General features: G+C 39.2%; 1 protein-coding gene across 4 annotated transcripts in view; it reads right to left on the reverse strand.

The window, feature by feature from the left end:
• Positions 1–10,364: 10,364 nt before the first annotated feature.
• The window catches only part of ALG12 (ALG12 alpha-1,6-mannosyltransferase), a 19,175-nt gene continuing 13,017 nt past the window's right edge, over positions 10,365–16,522 (reverse strand). For all 4 annotated transcript variants that reach the window (XM_010729013.2, XM_010729009.2, XM_019612059.2 and 1 more), the window contains 3 exons: positions 15,634–15,803; positions 15,390–15,465; positions 10,365–11,479 (listed from right to left, as the gene is read on the reverse strand). In XM_010729013.2, coding sequence (XP_010727315.1) covers positions 11,248–11,479; positions 15,390–15,465; positions 15,634–15,803 — 478 coding nt within the window. In that variant the 3' untranslated portion in view covers positions 10,365–11,247. The remainder of the gene's footprint in view (positions 11,480–15,389; positions 15,466–15,633; positions 15,804–16,522) is intronic.

Below are 16,522 nucleotides of genomic sequence, written 5' to 3' on the forward strand. Positions count from 1 at the left end.
AAAAAAAATCTGCTGCTTTTAATTGCATTTAAAGAATTTAGCCAATTTGGTGAAATCTTTCCCAGGTGATTTTTGGTTTCCACATGATTTTTCTTTGAACATTCTATAGTTTCACATATTTTAATTGTTAGTCGGTCAGTTATGTTTAGATCTGTACTGTTATTAATACAGATATGTTACTATATTGTACACTCAGGAAGAACTCACACTGATTTTGTGTCCATTATTTTATATTCTAACTTTAAATACTACCAACAGTCAGCATTTCCCTATTCTTGTAGGGTTAAATGAGAATGGGTACTCAGATATTTTTTTCTGCATCAGTAAAAGAACTTGTTCTAGTTTATGTACAGTTTGAGTAAGGTGATTTTGAAGTAGCTCATTTAGAAGCATGTTTAAATAGTTACTGGTTAATTATTACCTCAGTTTTTTCCTGCACTTTAACTGTGAATATAGCCTTGACCTTTGTGAGATGCTTAATATCTCCAAACCCAGAAAGAGGCATGTAGAGAGTGAAGAAACCTTGTATTTTTAATTTAACAAGGGATAATTTTTACTCAAGACTTGAATATGACTATGAATACAGCCTTAGTCTTAAGGCACTGTCAAACTACATTACACCTGCAGGAATATTGAATAAGTTTGCCTGAAATTCCCCTTTCTCTGAAAACAAGTATCTTGGCTCCTCTGCATTAAGGCAGTCTTAATTCCTTATAACTCTCACATAGGAAGTTGAAATGATGGCATTTTGAGGTAGCCTTCAGTTTTTTCTTGTGAAAGATACTTACATTCTTTGTAAAAACATCTTGTGAGAGCATGACAATTGTAGTGGCTATTTTAAGAGGCAAAACTTACTTATCCTACTTCATTTGCAAGTGTAATTTCCTTTTTTGAAGGGCATTAATTCTTAAAACAGCACTGTGTCAGTATCAACTTGGTTAAGAATTAATAATACACTTATTAGAGGTTGCTGGTTGTTTTTTTTTTTTTACTTAATTAAAAAAAGGTCACTTAAACCAAGAGAAACTGAAAGGACAACATTGCTGTTTTGGGGATGGAAGTCTTGATCCTTTTACATGAGTTATGTGAGCATTTCCATCTCTAGCTGAGGCGGTGATGCTGAAAAAAGAGCGCCTTCAAAAGAAGTGCTGAAAGCTTTTGCTGAAGCATTGATTATGTGTGGGTTTTGTGTTGATTTTATTTTAGAAATATTATTTTTAATAGAAGCTCTTAGCAATTGCTAAAACTTTTTTTCCAAAACTTTTTTTCCTTTTCATATTTGTAATGAAAATACTCCATTAGAAACTCCCTTATTTTACCTTATAATCTTCCAGACTTCAATAAAGCACAAGCTCTGCTAGCAATAGGAGTTTTCGTCAAGCTGGACCTATCCCTGCAGCAGTATGGTTCTCTAATATATAATCTACGACAGTGATATGAATTTCATTTAAACAGTTAATTTCAGTACGTTAGTAATTTCAGAAATAAATTTAGTGTAGATGGTACTAAATTTGTCATTATAAGGATCTAATAGCTTTTATGTCTTTTAAGAGGAGGCATAGGTTTAACCACTAACCACACTGCAGCAAGAAATATTTTGTAGTACTAAAGGTAGGAAGGGGAAAAAATAGGTATCTTCAATAACCTTTTCAAAAACACATAAAGTCTTGCAGGCGTATATAATGTATTTATTGAGATATATATTACACTCTATATATTACACAATAATGCTCCTCCCATATGGCCCTTTCTTACTTGGCCTCTTTCCATACCCACCAAGTAAACCTGCCTGACTGCAGAATTCATCCAGTGACCATTTATTTAGAATGCACATAGCTTCTCCACACTCTCCAAGAATAGTTTCTTACTTTACAAAGAACAGAACTCTCAGTCTAGAATGGTTTAAGTGTAGCATAAGGATGTGATTAATAAAATTCAGATAGATACGATAAACTCAAAATAGATGGGTAAAGTGGTTGAGAGATCTGTCCCTTAAAACAGCTTTTCTTTTTTTTTTTTTCATTGCTTTACGGAGTGGATAGTAACAAACTTTCATTTAGGGATTTCCAAACTGGGAAATATAAAACTGTAATTAGCAAATATTACTTTCTAACTACATATTAGATTTACTTTTTTAAAACCATCGAAACTAAATTTTAGTCTTCCACAAGTACGTCCATTCTTTGCCTTATTCTTAGCAACAAGAGTGATTTTTTATCTTACTGGTTTCGTTGCAAAGCTGACCCAAAGCTGCCTTGTTTCATAAAGTTGGTGAAGTCCCTAGTGACTGGAAAAAGGGAAACATTGCTCCCATTTTTAAGAAAAGGAAAAAGGAAGATCTGGGGAACTACAGACCAGTAAGCCTCAGCTCTGTGCCTGGAAAATCATGGAGCAGATCCTCCTAGAAGCTATCTTAAGGCACATACGATATAAAGAGGTGATTCAAGACAGCCAGCCTGGCTTCACCAAGGGCAGATCGTGCCTGACCAATCTGGTGGCCTTCTGTGATGGAGTGATGGCTTCAGTGGACAGGGGAAGGGTGGTGGATGTCATCTACCTGGCCTTTTTCAAGGCTTTTGACATGGTCCCTCACTACCTCTTTCTAAATTGGAAAGGTGTGGATTTGAAGGATGGATTGTTTGGTGGATTAGGAATTGGCTGGCTGGATGCAGGCAGAGGGTTGTGATCAATGGTTCTGTGTCAGGGTGAAGGCTGGTGACAAGCGGTGTCCCTCAGGGGTCGGTTTTGGTACCAGTGCTTCAACATCTTCATCAGTGACACAGACGATGGCACCCTCAGCAAGTCTGCAGATGACACCAAGCTGAGCGGTGCAGTCAATACACTGGAAGAAAAGGAAGCCATCCAGAGGGACCTGGACAGGCTGGAGAAGTGGGCCCATGAAAACCCGACGAGGTTCAATAAGGCCAAGTGCAGGGTGCTGCACTTGAGTCAGGGCAATCCTAGGTATTTATACAAACTGAGGAAAGATCTCCTTGAGAGCAGCCCTGTGGAGAAGGGCTTGGGGGTCCCAGTGGACGAGAAACTGGACATGAGCCAGCAGTGTGTGCTTGCAGCCCAGAAAGTCATGTTCTGGGCTGCATTAAAAAAGGGGTGGCCAGCAGGGAGAGGGAAGCGATTGTCCCCCTCTACTCGGCTCTTGTGAGGCCCCATCTGGAGTACTGCGTCCAGGCGTGGGGTCCCCTGTACAGGAAGGACATGAAGCTCTTGGAGTAGGTCCAAAGGAGGGCCACTAAAATGATCAGAGGGCTGGAGCACCTCTCCTCTGCACAAAGTTTGAGGGAAATGGACTTGTTTAGCTTGGAGAAGAGAAGGCTCTGGGGAGACCTCATTGTGGCCTTCCCGTACTTGAAGGGAGCATATAAACAGGAGGGGGAACGGCTGTTTACAAGGGTGGATAGTGATAGGACAAGGGGAATGGTTTTAAACCGAGACAGGGGAGGTTTAGGTTAGATATTAGGAGGAATTTTTTCACACAGAGGGTGATGACACACTGGAACAGGTTGCCCAAGGAGGCTGTGGATGCCCCATCCCTGGAGGCATTCAAGGCCAGGCTGGATGTGGTGATGGGCAGCCTGGTCTGGACCCTGCACACAGCAGAGCAGTTGAAACTAGATAATCTTTGTGGTCCTTTTCAACCCAGGTCATTCTATGATTGTATAAAATGAACATGCCAGCCAGAAATGGCAACCACAGTGATGTAACCAACTTAGGTACCAGCTTGGATTCCAAAGGCGAGATCTATGCTTATCTCCCTGTTCTTTATTATTATTTTTTTTTTCTCTACATTAACCAATACCTTCTTTTGGTCTCTGGAATTAAATTGGCAGTTTTAAGGAAAAGACAGTCACAGTTTCAGAAAGTATTTTTACCTTCACTTGACCTAACTGGACACCAGTCAAGCCTTGGTACAGAACCAACAGCAGTTTCAGCTGAAATAAAGCAGAATTTGTGTAAGACTGCCCATGACAGAAAGATGAAGTTCAGAAAAATCATTGAGTGTCCTTATTATTCTAAAAAAAGTTGCGAAACAAACGACTAAAAGTAACTGTAATTGCTCATGGTCATCTAAGGAGCTGATATAAGCTGCATATAAAATAATTTGTATACTTCAGTAGAAGAATCATATATATTTAAATAAAAAATAAAACCTTCACTAAGGCATTTTACATGTCACTTAACTGGGAATTTTTGCAAACATCACTATGATCTTTTGTGTCACACGCTAAGCATATACTGGCAAATTTCATTTAAGACAGCTGTGACTAATTGTGTAATCAGCTAACTGAGAAAGCTGTGGCTAAACAGACACTGGTGATAAACTCAGTTTGTGGTTTTGATCTTTTCTTGCAAATAGAAAGTGAGGGGGGGAATTTAAGAATGAACATAATGAGGCGAGGAAGGCAAGACTAGACTTCTGTGTATCTAGGATTATTCAATTATACTTGAAAAAGTGCTCAGATTCAAGGGAAATGCACACAGACACACTTGCATTAAAGCTGAGATACAGCAAATCAGTGCTTAAAGTTTATTAGCTGTCATCAGGCTCCTTAGCATTATGAACATAACTAGAGGTTTAGGAAGAATCTTTAGCCCAGTTAGCTACAGCACATCTCCATCTTGTTTTCCTGAATGTATAATGTTTCTCTCCAAGGGAATATGTGATCAAACTGTTTCAAACACATTACACAGTTATACTGTACTGAGGTTGTATTCTAATAGTTTGAATGAAACTGGTTAAAACCTGATACATGTTTTGACTTTTCTGAGTTAACAGAAAAATGCATTTTGTCTGATCTATGACAACAATTCTCCAGCTGTCTTCTCCCCTGCCTCTTCTTGAAACCCACAGGAAATATACAGGACACGTACAAGCTAAACTACTATATTTTTCCACAGCTCTGAATGCTATAACTCATAGAGAACCTAAACTGGACACTGTTCCTTAATCTTTCCTTTTTATTTCCTGATGGAAGAGAGTGAGCTGTTACAGTTATGTTTTGAATTTGCTTCTACTTTCATTATTGAAAGTACCACCAATCAGCAAGTCCTGCAACGTACAACTACTTTTAGTTTTACCACATAGGCTGTTCTAAATCTTGTGCTTTAAGACAGATTATCTGCCAACTCCAGGCCGTTCTTAATGAGAAAACATGGTGACACACTGTGATTGTAGGAAATTAACTCAAGATTCAAACGTGATACTGTGCAACATTTGATGACCTTTGGGGAGTTTTTCCAAGACATACTAAATTCAATCATTTACTACAGCAGAATTATACACGTTAAATGCATTTTGTTTACAACTTCGTTCTGCTTTCTGTTTGACTGTCATAGACATAATTCACGTATGGACTGTACTATCTGGGTTGTTTTTTTTTTTTGTCTTTCTTTAGGTTTATTCAATCATTTAAATGTGCTTTCCTTATTTCATCTTCTATGTGTGTGGTTTTTTTTTAAGTTATATTCTAATCCACAGCTATCTGTTACAATAAAGACAAAAGGATTTTTTTTATGAACTTGAATAATAACACGAAATTTATTATTACTTTGTAAGTTCCTACCAAATTCTCGAAGTGTGTCTCCTCCCTGCACTGCTCATGTAGTAACTTGATGCTTCCTCCAACCTTTTCCAAGCCCCTAAAGGCAGAAGAATTTGTAATGCTGCACTCCAAGATCATAAAGGGGTGGGAGACTTCCTTAATGCCCTCTTACACCAAGGGAGCTTAAACCCACACTTTCTTCTATGCAAATATCCATCCACATTAAAATAGAAAATAAGCTCTGTATCTCTTGTGGAAGCTCTTCACTGATCTAAAGACAACAGAAGACATACATATAAGAGCATTGATTCAAAAGAAAAGAGAGTTTACTTTCTATTCCAAGTACTGATCATTCGTTAAAAGCAGCCTTTTGGGAAAAAAAACTACAATACTCTTCTGTGCTACATGTTGGCAGATACTCCTTTCTGTTCAGGGTGCAGGCTACAGTAACACTTTTGATCTATGTTGTGGAGGTCTTACATGTACTGACTGCCATAGATTCATACGCCCGCCAGTGCTACACTGCTGCACAGGTCACAGAATGGCCTGGGCTGGAAGGGACCTCAAGGATCATCAATCTCCAACCCCCCTGCCACAGGCAGTGCTGCCAACCTCCACATTTAATATAGACCAGGCTGCCCAGGGCCCCATCCAATCTGGCCTTGACCATCTCCAGGGATGGGGCATCCACAACCTCTCTGGGCAGCCTGTTCTTTCTAAAGAACTTCCCCCTGACATCCCACCTGAATCTTCCCTTCCTTTACTTAAAACAATTTCCCTTTGTCCTGCAGTTATCCACCCTTTCAAAGAGTCGACTCCCCTCCTGTTTATAGGCTCCCTTTATGTACTGAAAGGCTGCAACGAGGTTATCTCACAGTCTTCTTTCCTCCAGGCTGAACAAGCCCAGCTCCCTCAGCCTGTCTTCATAGGGGAGGTACTCCAGCCCTTTGGTCATCTTTGTGGCTCTCCTCTGGACCCTCTAACAGCTGTCTTTCCTGAACTGGAGGCTCCAGACCTGGACACAGTACTCCAGATGGGGCCTCACAAGAGCAGAGAGGGACAATCACCTCCCTATCCCTACTGGCCACCCCTCTTCTGATGGAGCCCAGGATACCATTTGCTTTCCGAGCTGCGAAAGCACACTGCTGGCTCATGTTAAGCTTTTCATCCATCAAGACCCCCAGGTCCTTCTCTGCAGGGCTGCTCTCAAGGACTGCTCCTTCCAGTCTGTATAGATGCCTGGGATTCCTCCGGCCCAAGTGCAAAACCTTGCACTTTGTTGTGTCAAACCTTACTAGATTCACCCAAGCCCACCTTCCACGCCTGTTGAGGTCCCTCTGAATGACATCCCTTCCTTCCACCATGTCAACTGCACCACTCAGCTTGGTGTCATCAGCAAACTTGCTGAGGGTGCACTCGATTCCATCATCAATGTCATAGATAAAGATGTTAAAGAGCACCGGTCCAAAGACAGACCCTTGGGGGACGCTGCTCATTACTGGCCTCCACTTGGACATAGAACCATTAATTACCACCCTCTGTCTGCAGCCTTTCAACCAATTCCTTATCCATCAAGTGGTTCACCCATCAAATCCACATCTCTCCAATTTGGAGAAAAGGATGTGGTGGGGGACCATCCCAAAGGCCTTGCTCAAGTCCAGGTAAATGACATCAGTCGCCTTTCCCTTGTCCACCAATGCCATCACTCCATTACAGAAGGCCACCAGATTGGTCAAGCATGACCTTCCCCTGATGAAGCCGTGCTGGCTGTCTCGGATCACACACTCATTCTTCATATGATGAAGCATGTCATCCAGGAGGATCTGTTCCATGATCTTCCCAGGCACAGTGGTGAGACTCACCAGCCTCTAGTTCCCCAGGTCCTCCTTGCTCCCTTTCTTATGTATGGGAGTGATGTGACCCTTCCTCCAGTCATCTGGGACCTCACCTGACAGCCACAACTTTTCAAATATGATGGAGAGCGGCTCGGCAACCACCTCAGCCAGCTCCTTCAGAACCCTGGGATGCATGCCATCCGGCCCCATAAACTTTTACGCATTCAGTCTCATGAGGCGGTCTCAGACCTGCTCCGTCCTCACAGTGGGGGAGGGAGGGGGGAGATTTACCACCCCGGTCCCCACCTAGAGGTTTAGGGATGCAGGGCTCAGGGACATGAGAAATACTAGAATCCTGGCTGCCAGTGAAGACCAAGGCAAAGAACTCATTCAGTACCTCAGCCTTCTCTTTGTCTGTTGAAGCCAGTTCTCCTTTTACATTCACCAAAGGATATATATTCGCTTTGGCCTGTCTCTTCTGGCCAACGCACCTGTAGAATGTCTTCATACATACTGTTTTTCACATCCCTCGCCAAGTTCAGTTCTGCCTGTGCCTTGGCTTTCCTGATCCCACGTCTGCAAGTCCGGATAGCATCCCTGTATTTTTCCCAGGTAACATGCCCTTGTTTCCAGAGCTTATACACACCTTTCTTTGCCATCAATTTGCCCAGCAGGTCCTTGCTGAGCCATGCCAGCTTCCTGCCTCCTCTGCCTGCCTTGCCATTCAGAGGGACAGAGAGTTCTTGTGATCTCAGAAAGGCATCTCTGAAGAGTAGCCAGCTTTCCTCTTTGTCTTTAAGGACAGCATCCCAAGAGATCTTTGCTGACAATTCCTTGAACAGCTTCAAGATCACTCTCAAAGTTCAGGATCCTGACCCCCCTCTGCCAGGCCCACATTCAAGATCATGCACTCAACCAGTGCATGATCACTGCAGCCCAGGCTGTCGCCAGCCTTAATACCTTTAATCATCTCCTCCACACTGGTGAGCACCAAGTCCAGCAACGCTTCACCTCTGGTCAGTCTGCCCAATATCTGAACCAGAAAGTTATCATCAATGGATTCCAGGAGCCTCCTGGACCTCTTGCAGCTCTCTGTGTGGTCTTTCCAACAGATATCCAGATGGTTGAAGTCCCCCATGAAGACAAGAGCCTGTGAGCATGATAACCTCCCCACAGTCTTCCCTTGATCAGGTGGCCTGTAGTATACCTCTATCACCAGCTGGTCTTTATTAGTCCTATCCCTAGTTCTAACCCACAGGCTCTCAACCTGTTCCTGACTGTTTCTCAGGAGCTTCTCACATTCTATCCACTCTTTGACATGGAGGGCAACTCCCCCACCCTTCCTACCTTCCTATCCCTTCTAAAGAGACAATACCCCTCAGTGGTGGTATTCCAGTTATGGGAGTCATCCCACCATGTTTCCATGATAGGAACAAGGTCATAACTTTCCAAGTGCATCAGTTTCCAACTTCCCCTGCTTATTTCCCAGGCTGTGTGCATTGGTATAAAGGCACTTCAGCTGGGCTTCATCTCACCACATTTCTAGAGGATCTAGGATCCCCTAGAACAGCAGCATCCCACTGCCCTGCTCCATAGTTTTGTACTCCACCCTCTACTCAACCCCAGTGGCCCTCATTTTGTCCTCTTTCCCCTTCGTATCTAGTTTAAAGACCTTTCAATGAGTCCTGCCAGTTCCTCAGTTAGAATCCTTTTACCCCCTGGAGACAGACTACTTCCATCTGCAGCCATCATGCCAGGTCCCAAGTAAAGTGCCTCATGGTCAAAAAAACAAAAACAAAACAAAACAAACAAACAAAACAACAACAACAACAACAACAAAACAGAATTCCTGTGTTTGCACTGACCTCTAAGCCATTTATTAATGAGGTGACTTTTTCTGATCCTCTCAGTATCCTTCTCCACTACTGAAGTTAAGAAGAAAAAAAACACCTGCATGCCTGTGCCATCAACTATCCACCCCAGTCCCCTTAAGACTTTTTTGATAGTCCTCAGGCTTTTCTCAGCATCACATCTACAACCCCAGCTTGGTTTCAGATGGAAAAACTAAGCACTTTTTGAGAACCACAGATGTAGAGCAAGATATAGCAGATCTAAATAAACCCTAGTCTGTCTGAAACTGCAATTCAGTATTTCATTTCTTCCTCCATGTATGTATATTTCCTTTCTCTACTTCTAAAAGACATAATAAGCAGGCCAATTTGAGCTGCTAGTATCTACTTTCATCAGCAGCAAGTCTGAGAGCAGTAGTACACTGCTACCACTGCCAGATGCTTGTCTATACTTCAGGCAGGATAAATTTCACTTCAGGCTCTTGGGTTACAGCTTACACTGTGAGGGAGTTACATAAAGTAGATCAGGCTTAACATACAAGGACTTAAATCCTTACTCAAAAATTTTCTTTCATCACGTCCCAAGTTCTCAGCTATTTGCACATATACTTCCTTCTGTATCATGTCAATTATTTGATGTTCAAACTGGCTCTGGAGGAAGCTGAGTTTTCTTCCAAAGACAAGACAAATAGATAGTACTTCACTGATTACAATTTCAAGAGGAGCCACGGACTGGACTAACAAGTTCTGCAGGTTGCCTCTGCCAGATCTCAGTGTGAGGAAGCCTGCACAACAGCCACCCACCACGGGACAGGCTCCACCTCACTAGATCAGTTCCTCTGATATATAATCTACAGGATAAAAGGAAAACACGGTCTTAAAAATTGAAGCACATGCAGGTAAACAGTTTCTGAATGAAACACTTTAAGAATAAAAAAAAAAAAAAGCTCCATTTTTTTACTTGAGTTTTCAGTCAACGAGGAACAGCTTTCTGCCCATGCTTATTTCACCAGTTCTGAATTTTTACACTGAAAATTTTCCTTTTGTTTATCCCTAAGTTTCTTCCATTCAGCAGTCCAGGCAGACATCCTTAACAAAAGCATCTAATAAAGAAGAAATTACAGAGCATACTATTTTATTCTAATTTATACAATTCTAACACATGGTTCTTTATTCTTTTCCAAGGGGACTACTTAATACAGAAATAAAACAGCACCTATCTTCAAGTGTATTCAAGTAAATATTTTTGTAGGTAAACTTTTGCACTGCAAATTAAGATACAATTGCAGAAGAAAAGGGAAAATAGTTTTAAAATACTATTTTCTGCGAAATCCAAGTCGCAGTGCTCGTTCATGATCTACTGAAATAAAGATAACCATTCTTTAATACTGTTTAATACTGTTACAAAACAGTGTTGCCAAGAGGTCCAAATGCTTTTTAAGTGAACCTTTCACTTTAATTAGTTTAATAGCCCACAGGGCACAATTATGTATTGTGATGAAGCTACAATGAATATGGCTTTCCTATGCTGATAACATCATTCAAGTTTCACACAGGCAATCTGACAACTAAGCGGGTTACAGTCCTGCAGATATATCGAGTAATACATCTTTGCACACACAGATTACATATAAAGTTATTGCCAAAGTAAGATCTCGTTCCATTATGTATCTTATATAGGACAATTAGGACATACCTGTGCCGCATTATGAAATAGCTACCCAAATCAAGTAGACATTTCGCGTAATAGCACTAAACTTGTAAGCAGCCTCTCTCAAACACATCTAATAATATCTAACTCAGATTTGACTTTATATTGACTAGAAGTGCGTTATAGTATTCATATAATAAACAGGATGAAGCTAAATACTGATCAATACAAAGATTTTCTGTACCTTTTCACAGAAGCTGAACTGCAGTGCTGGAATGATAATCTGCTGTTGTCATAGATCATTCAGTCATCAGCAAAATTACATCAAAAGACTTACATAAAATTCACAGTCAAGATGATAGAGGAAGTTTTTCCAACAGTACTAATTTTGGTTTTAAGTTTAAAGTAAAAGGAGGTAGTGCAGTAAGGTTCAACCCAATTTTACTGATGCCAGGTATATTTGCCAGAGGCCTGTGAGTTGTCTTGTAATGTGATATCTGAAGAGGGTTTGTTTCCATCAGTATGTGTGTGTAAGAAAACATCAGCTGGTCTCCCGGTTTAACATCTTCTCTTTTGTCATACCTGTAGAGAATACAGAAGCTTTAGCTACATTCCTCTGTATGTATACAAGGCAGATACCTTCCAAGATGAAACAAAACAAACAAATACAAAACATTCTCAGTTATATGCCTGTTTTAAAATTATTTGGAGAACAAAACATTATTTTTTGAAGAGGCTAGAGAGCTAGTCATTCCATGCAAATCTTTCTGCTATTACTATCATCTAATTTAGGACTTGTAGAAAATTTCTTATCTAGTCCTCACAGTTCTGTGGAAAAAGCAGCAAAGCCAATGACTATAGAAAATGATTGTCAGTCTAAGCGTTATCTACAAAAATTTATGTTTGGATAACAGTCTTGCCTTTTCCTTTTGAAATTAAGAAAATCTGTTATGAAGCATTTCATCAGAAATCTTTCTTTTCTGGTAGTGAAATGTTGAAGTATGAGCCCCAGAAAAAGCAGGAAAAACACTGCTCTGAACACCACAGGAAAGAAAGAACAGCCTGGAAATTGAAGTGTTAACCTGGCACTTGTTCAATTTCCTGATAACGTCATTCAAGTTTCACACAGGCAATCTGACAACTAAAGCGGGTTACAGTCCTGCAGATATATCGAGTAACACATCTTTGCACACACAGATTACATGTAAAATTATTGCCAAAGTAAGAACTCCTGCATGTTTGGGCAGCTGACTTTAGATCAGCTTTTATAAACCTGTTAAAGAACACTAAATACACGTTATTATCTCTATATAATACATATATAAAAGGCAACTAAGTTTCAGAAGTACTTGACATGTCCACTTACAGTTATTTGCTAAGAAGGCTTACGTTCAATCTAGCTGCAGAGGGAATTTAAGAGATGAGAAACCAAATGGCTGAAGTATTTGACAGGGATATTGAAGATTTAGGTGTACGTTCTCTGTCTGATCTGAGCCCAGAACTGAGCACTTGAGTTCAGTTCATCCCTCACATGTCACAGAGATGCATAAACCTAATTTTCTAGACTCTGAGGTATCTCTCTTAGTGTCTCATAAAGACACTGTCTTCACTGAAGAGAAGAAGGTGAACTTTGTAGCCCAAGGGTTAGGACGCTCATATTGGATGTGACAGCCTAATTTAGTCCCTCAATCCAACAACTTCAGAAGGGGAAGGACAAGTTGAGTTCAGCCCTCAATATTCCATAGAACACTGTTTTCTGTATTTCTGAAAGGGGGAGACCTGGCTTCAATTCTTTGTTCTATATTCCAGAAAAATATCCCACACTTACTAATGATGGAAAACAGTACAGAAGATAGAGGTTAAAAGCAAAGTTACTTACCTTTAGTTTGTTTAGGACAGAACAATCGTAAGTATCTAACCATAACAAGAGTGTTAAAAAAATAATCTGTAAACCAACTGAAGAGTGATGCAGCTCTTCACTTTTTCTTGCACCTCTTCTGCAAGCTATCCTCCACCAGCTTTTGTAACTTAGGCACCTGATTCCTCCCACACATTTCACAATTAACTTACTCAAGTGTGTGGCTGTTAATTACTTAAGTGGACACTGGTACTGAAGTTGTGCAATCCCAAGCCTGTAACTACTCTTGCATGTACCTATGAACATCCTTTACCATGTGTAGCTTTGCAGACCTGGCTTCTCATCTCCCTGAATTCTCTGTGGAAAACTGGAAGCAGTAATCTCATGTATTTCTAACAAAGTCACTAACATTTAAGATATGTGAAGCAATGGATACTCTAAGCAAACTAAAGGATTTGTGTGTATGGTTAACCAAATACAGAACCAGATCTTGCATAACAAGTACTTTCTAAAACAAAACAACAAAAAAAAGCACACTTTAATTTCATCTGCTATTTCCAGAAAGATCACTTAGGATGCCACATAGGATGATAGATGTGTTAAAGCTGGCAGAAAGAATGATATACTCTGTAATAGGCTTTACCAACTACTATTTTTGCATTTTCTTCATCAGCAAATAAAAGGCCTTTCATCTGGCTGCAAGCATTTCTGAATTTTATTATTTTTAAATACTTGAAGCTTACACAGCATATTTATTCCTGGTTCAAAGAGACTACACTAATTGAAGACAAGACTGTAACACCTGTCTTGTGTAAGAATCTGCACCAAGCTTCTTTCAGTCAACCTTTGAAGAAAAATAATGGATCACCTGCATTTTTCTTGAGGCACATAGATTTAATCTAAGCACACCACTGAAAGCAGTTAACTTCTAAGAGACTTTTATTTGTAGACTTCAGTTGTAGACTGAAGAATCATCAGTCCTTACAGCTGCTCCATCCATAAATCTATGAAGATGGTAGGTTGGTTTTCACCCATCTGAAACTGTCACATTCTTAAATAAAGAGAAAACGGACAGCTGATGTCTGACAGCACAATAGTGCAAAGTTTAGTGGCAGCATGGTAGCCCTTTGTATGTGAAACTTTATGATGAATCAGCCCTCCCTTAAGACATTTTATGATGAGGAAAGATAAAAGTGATAGAGACAAGCTACCCTACAGCTCCAACACTACGAACCATCCATCAGTGACAGGGATATTTTTCATTGACTTTCCAATCCCACTGCACTACCTCAAAAAAACCTCAATCAAATAACAAGAAATATCCAAACAAACTCTACCCCATCTAAAAAAGCCCAACAAACTTAAGCACTGTATTTGGAAAGTCTTGTTTATAGAATTTTTATAGAAAAAAAATTTAAGAGTAGTTTAAATAAGTATTTATATACCTTCAAAAAACAAAGACTGGAGCATTTCAGCTATCATGCACGTTCTATCACTCGTACTCTAATAGAATAATGTCTCCCCCTAACTATTCATGTATTAAAACCCTCTCTAGATAGAAGATGCAAAAAAATAATTCTGAACAAACACTGGATTGCTAAATATGACAGGAATTCTGCCTTTAACTGTCAATACCATTATGATACTACAGAAGAGCACAGAAATAAATAAATAAATAAATAAATAAATAAATAAATAAATAAGGCAATACAGTGATTCCTGTAACTTGCCCTAGAAGCATACCATTCCCTTCTTTCTCTCTATTCCAAAATTCTTCCTCAAACAATGCCAATAAATTCATTATGTTTCTTCACCTTATCCTGAACAGCTCAAGTTAGGAAAAACAATTCTACATTCAGACTTAAACTAAAACCAAAACCTGTTTGGGATAAAGTAAGGTTTTTCATTAAGATTACATTTCAAATTAGAAATCCTGACTTTAGTTGACAAGGTAGGCCTTGAATCATAAAGACGCCCTTTTTTTGCATCATCCTGAAAAGCAAGCAACGGCATCCCATGAATGTGCTCTACTATTTGTTTAGATATTATGATCCTTAATACACTGTGTATCTCTTCTGCTCATGGTAACAAAGCTTTCAACTGTTATCTACCACAGAGAATAAATATGACTAACAGTCTATGTGACAGCAGCTTTAATAACATCTATCTGAAGGATGTTTCGCATAAAAATAGACTTTGAATATTAATATATAGATAAGCTTCACTTTGCAACACAGTATTTAAAAACACATAAAATGAGATTCCCCCCTAATTATAATATTACTATTAATTTATTAATAATTGTATTATTTTATGTTATGTTCTACCAAGAACAGAAAAATGTCCATCTACAACTATGTCTTATAAAAACTAGTGAAATAGCAAGCGTAGCTCTTTTAAGGATACCACTGCCTTAGCAAAATAACTTCTGCGCTGTCCTTTTTTCTCTTATGTATTTAAAGATTATATGGCATTTAAGCAAAACAGAACTTACCAAAACAGTGTTCTGTTTCTAAATTGGCAGCACTGCACATACCCAAATTCCCTGAAGATTCATATATACATGTAAAAAAATTAAATCAGGTGCTTATTTAAAGATTATATAAATATATTCCTTTTAAAATCTGAACATACCTCCAATCTGAATTGATTTCTAGAAACCGAGAGACTCCTGTTTGTGCTGCAGCTACATCAATATGAACAGAGACCTCTACAGAAACAAAGAAAGTTCCAAAATTACTATAAGCTCACCGATAGTAACTGAAAATATTCACATAAACAATGCGAAGAGGCAATATTCAATACATGTAAAAATGTACTAATACCAAAAAATTACAACTGAGTTGGACAAACATACCTCAAAACTAGCTTGACATACCTGCTGTTGAAGGTACCAACTCATGCAACTTCTGAATTGCTACTCCTCCAGGATAATTGAAATGTGAAACATACAGAGAAGTTCCAGAATAAGCAGCATTAACTAGAAGATGCATTACAACAAAAAAAGATCCAAGTTTGTACAGCCAAGATTTCCGGTAGTTATTCAGTCTATTGAGAGGGGAAAAAAAAAAAGCAAGACTAAACTGTTATATTTGTTTCATAATGGTCATTGATTACTGTGATCTTTCACAAAAAAAAATCCCAGTTAGATAATAAAGGACAGTGCAAACTTAATTACAATCATGTTAAGGACTGCATTCATTATTACTAGGAGACTAAACTATAGCAACAAAGATTTGAATTTGAATATCCTTATTAAGAAAATTGACTAAGATCTATCATTGCAGCTAAGTATTTCTGCGTTCATAACTCTTAGCAATGGATATGCTCTCCTTCAGATAAGTTCAGAATTCAACTTATATTTATTTACTCAAGATACTCAAGTGTAGTCATTTAATACAAACTCCAAATTGCACGAGTATATATGGTAATATATGGTTCCACCTGTGTATTAAACAATTTCCTAAGGAAACTTATGTTAACAACACAGTAGAAACTACTTCTCTTGTGGATAAACTGAACTGTAATAGCATGATGCTACTGCAATTCAGAACTCTAGATCAGAACTCCATTTTTGCCTCTGCCACAGACTTATCAAATTATTGCTTCATATCCTATCACTTTTGTCTCCATTTCTCTCACTAGTAGAACAGGCAGAATGATATATTCTTTCTAGAGCTTCTCTAGATCTTAATATATACAATTCCAAGAGAGAAAAAAAGTGTATAAGAACAGTAATAAGTTCTCCTTCTTCTTACATTAAAAAA

The sequence above is a fragment of the Meleagris gallopavo genome, chromosome 1 (assembly GCF_000146605.3).
Source record: "Meleagris gallopavo isolate NT-WF06-2002-E0010 breed Aviagen turkey brand Nicholas breeding stock chromosome 1, Turkey_5.1, whole genome shotgun sequence".
NCBI classification, from domain to species: Eukaryota; Metazoa; Chordata; class Aves; order Galliformes; family Phasianidae; genus Meleagris; species Meleagris gallopavo.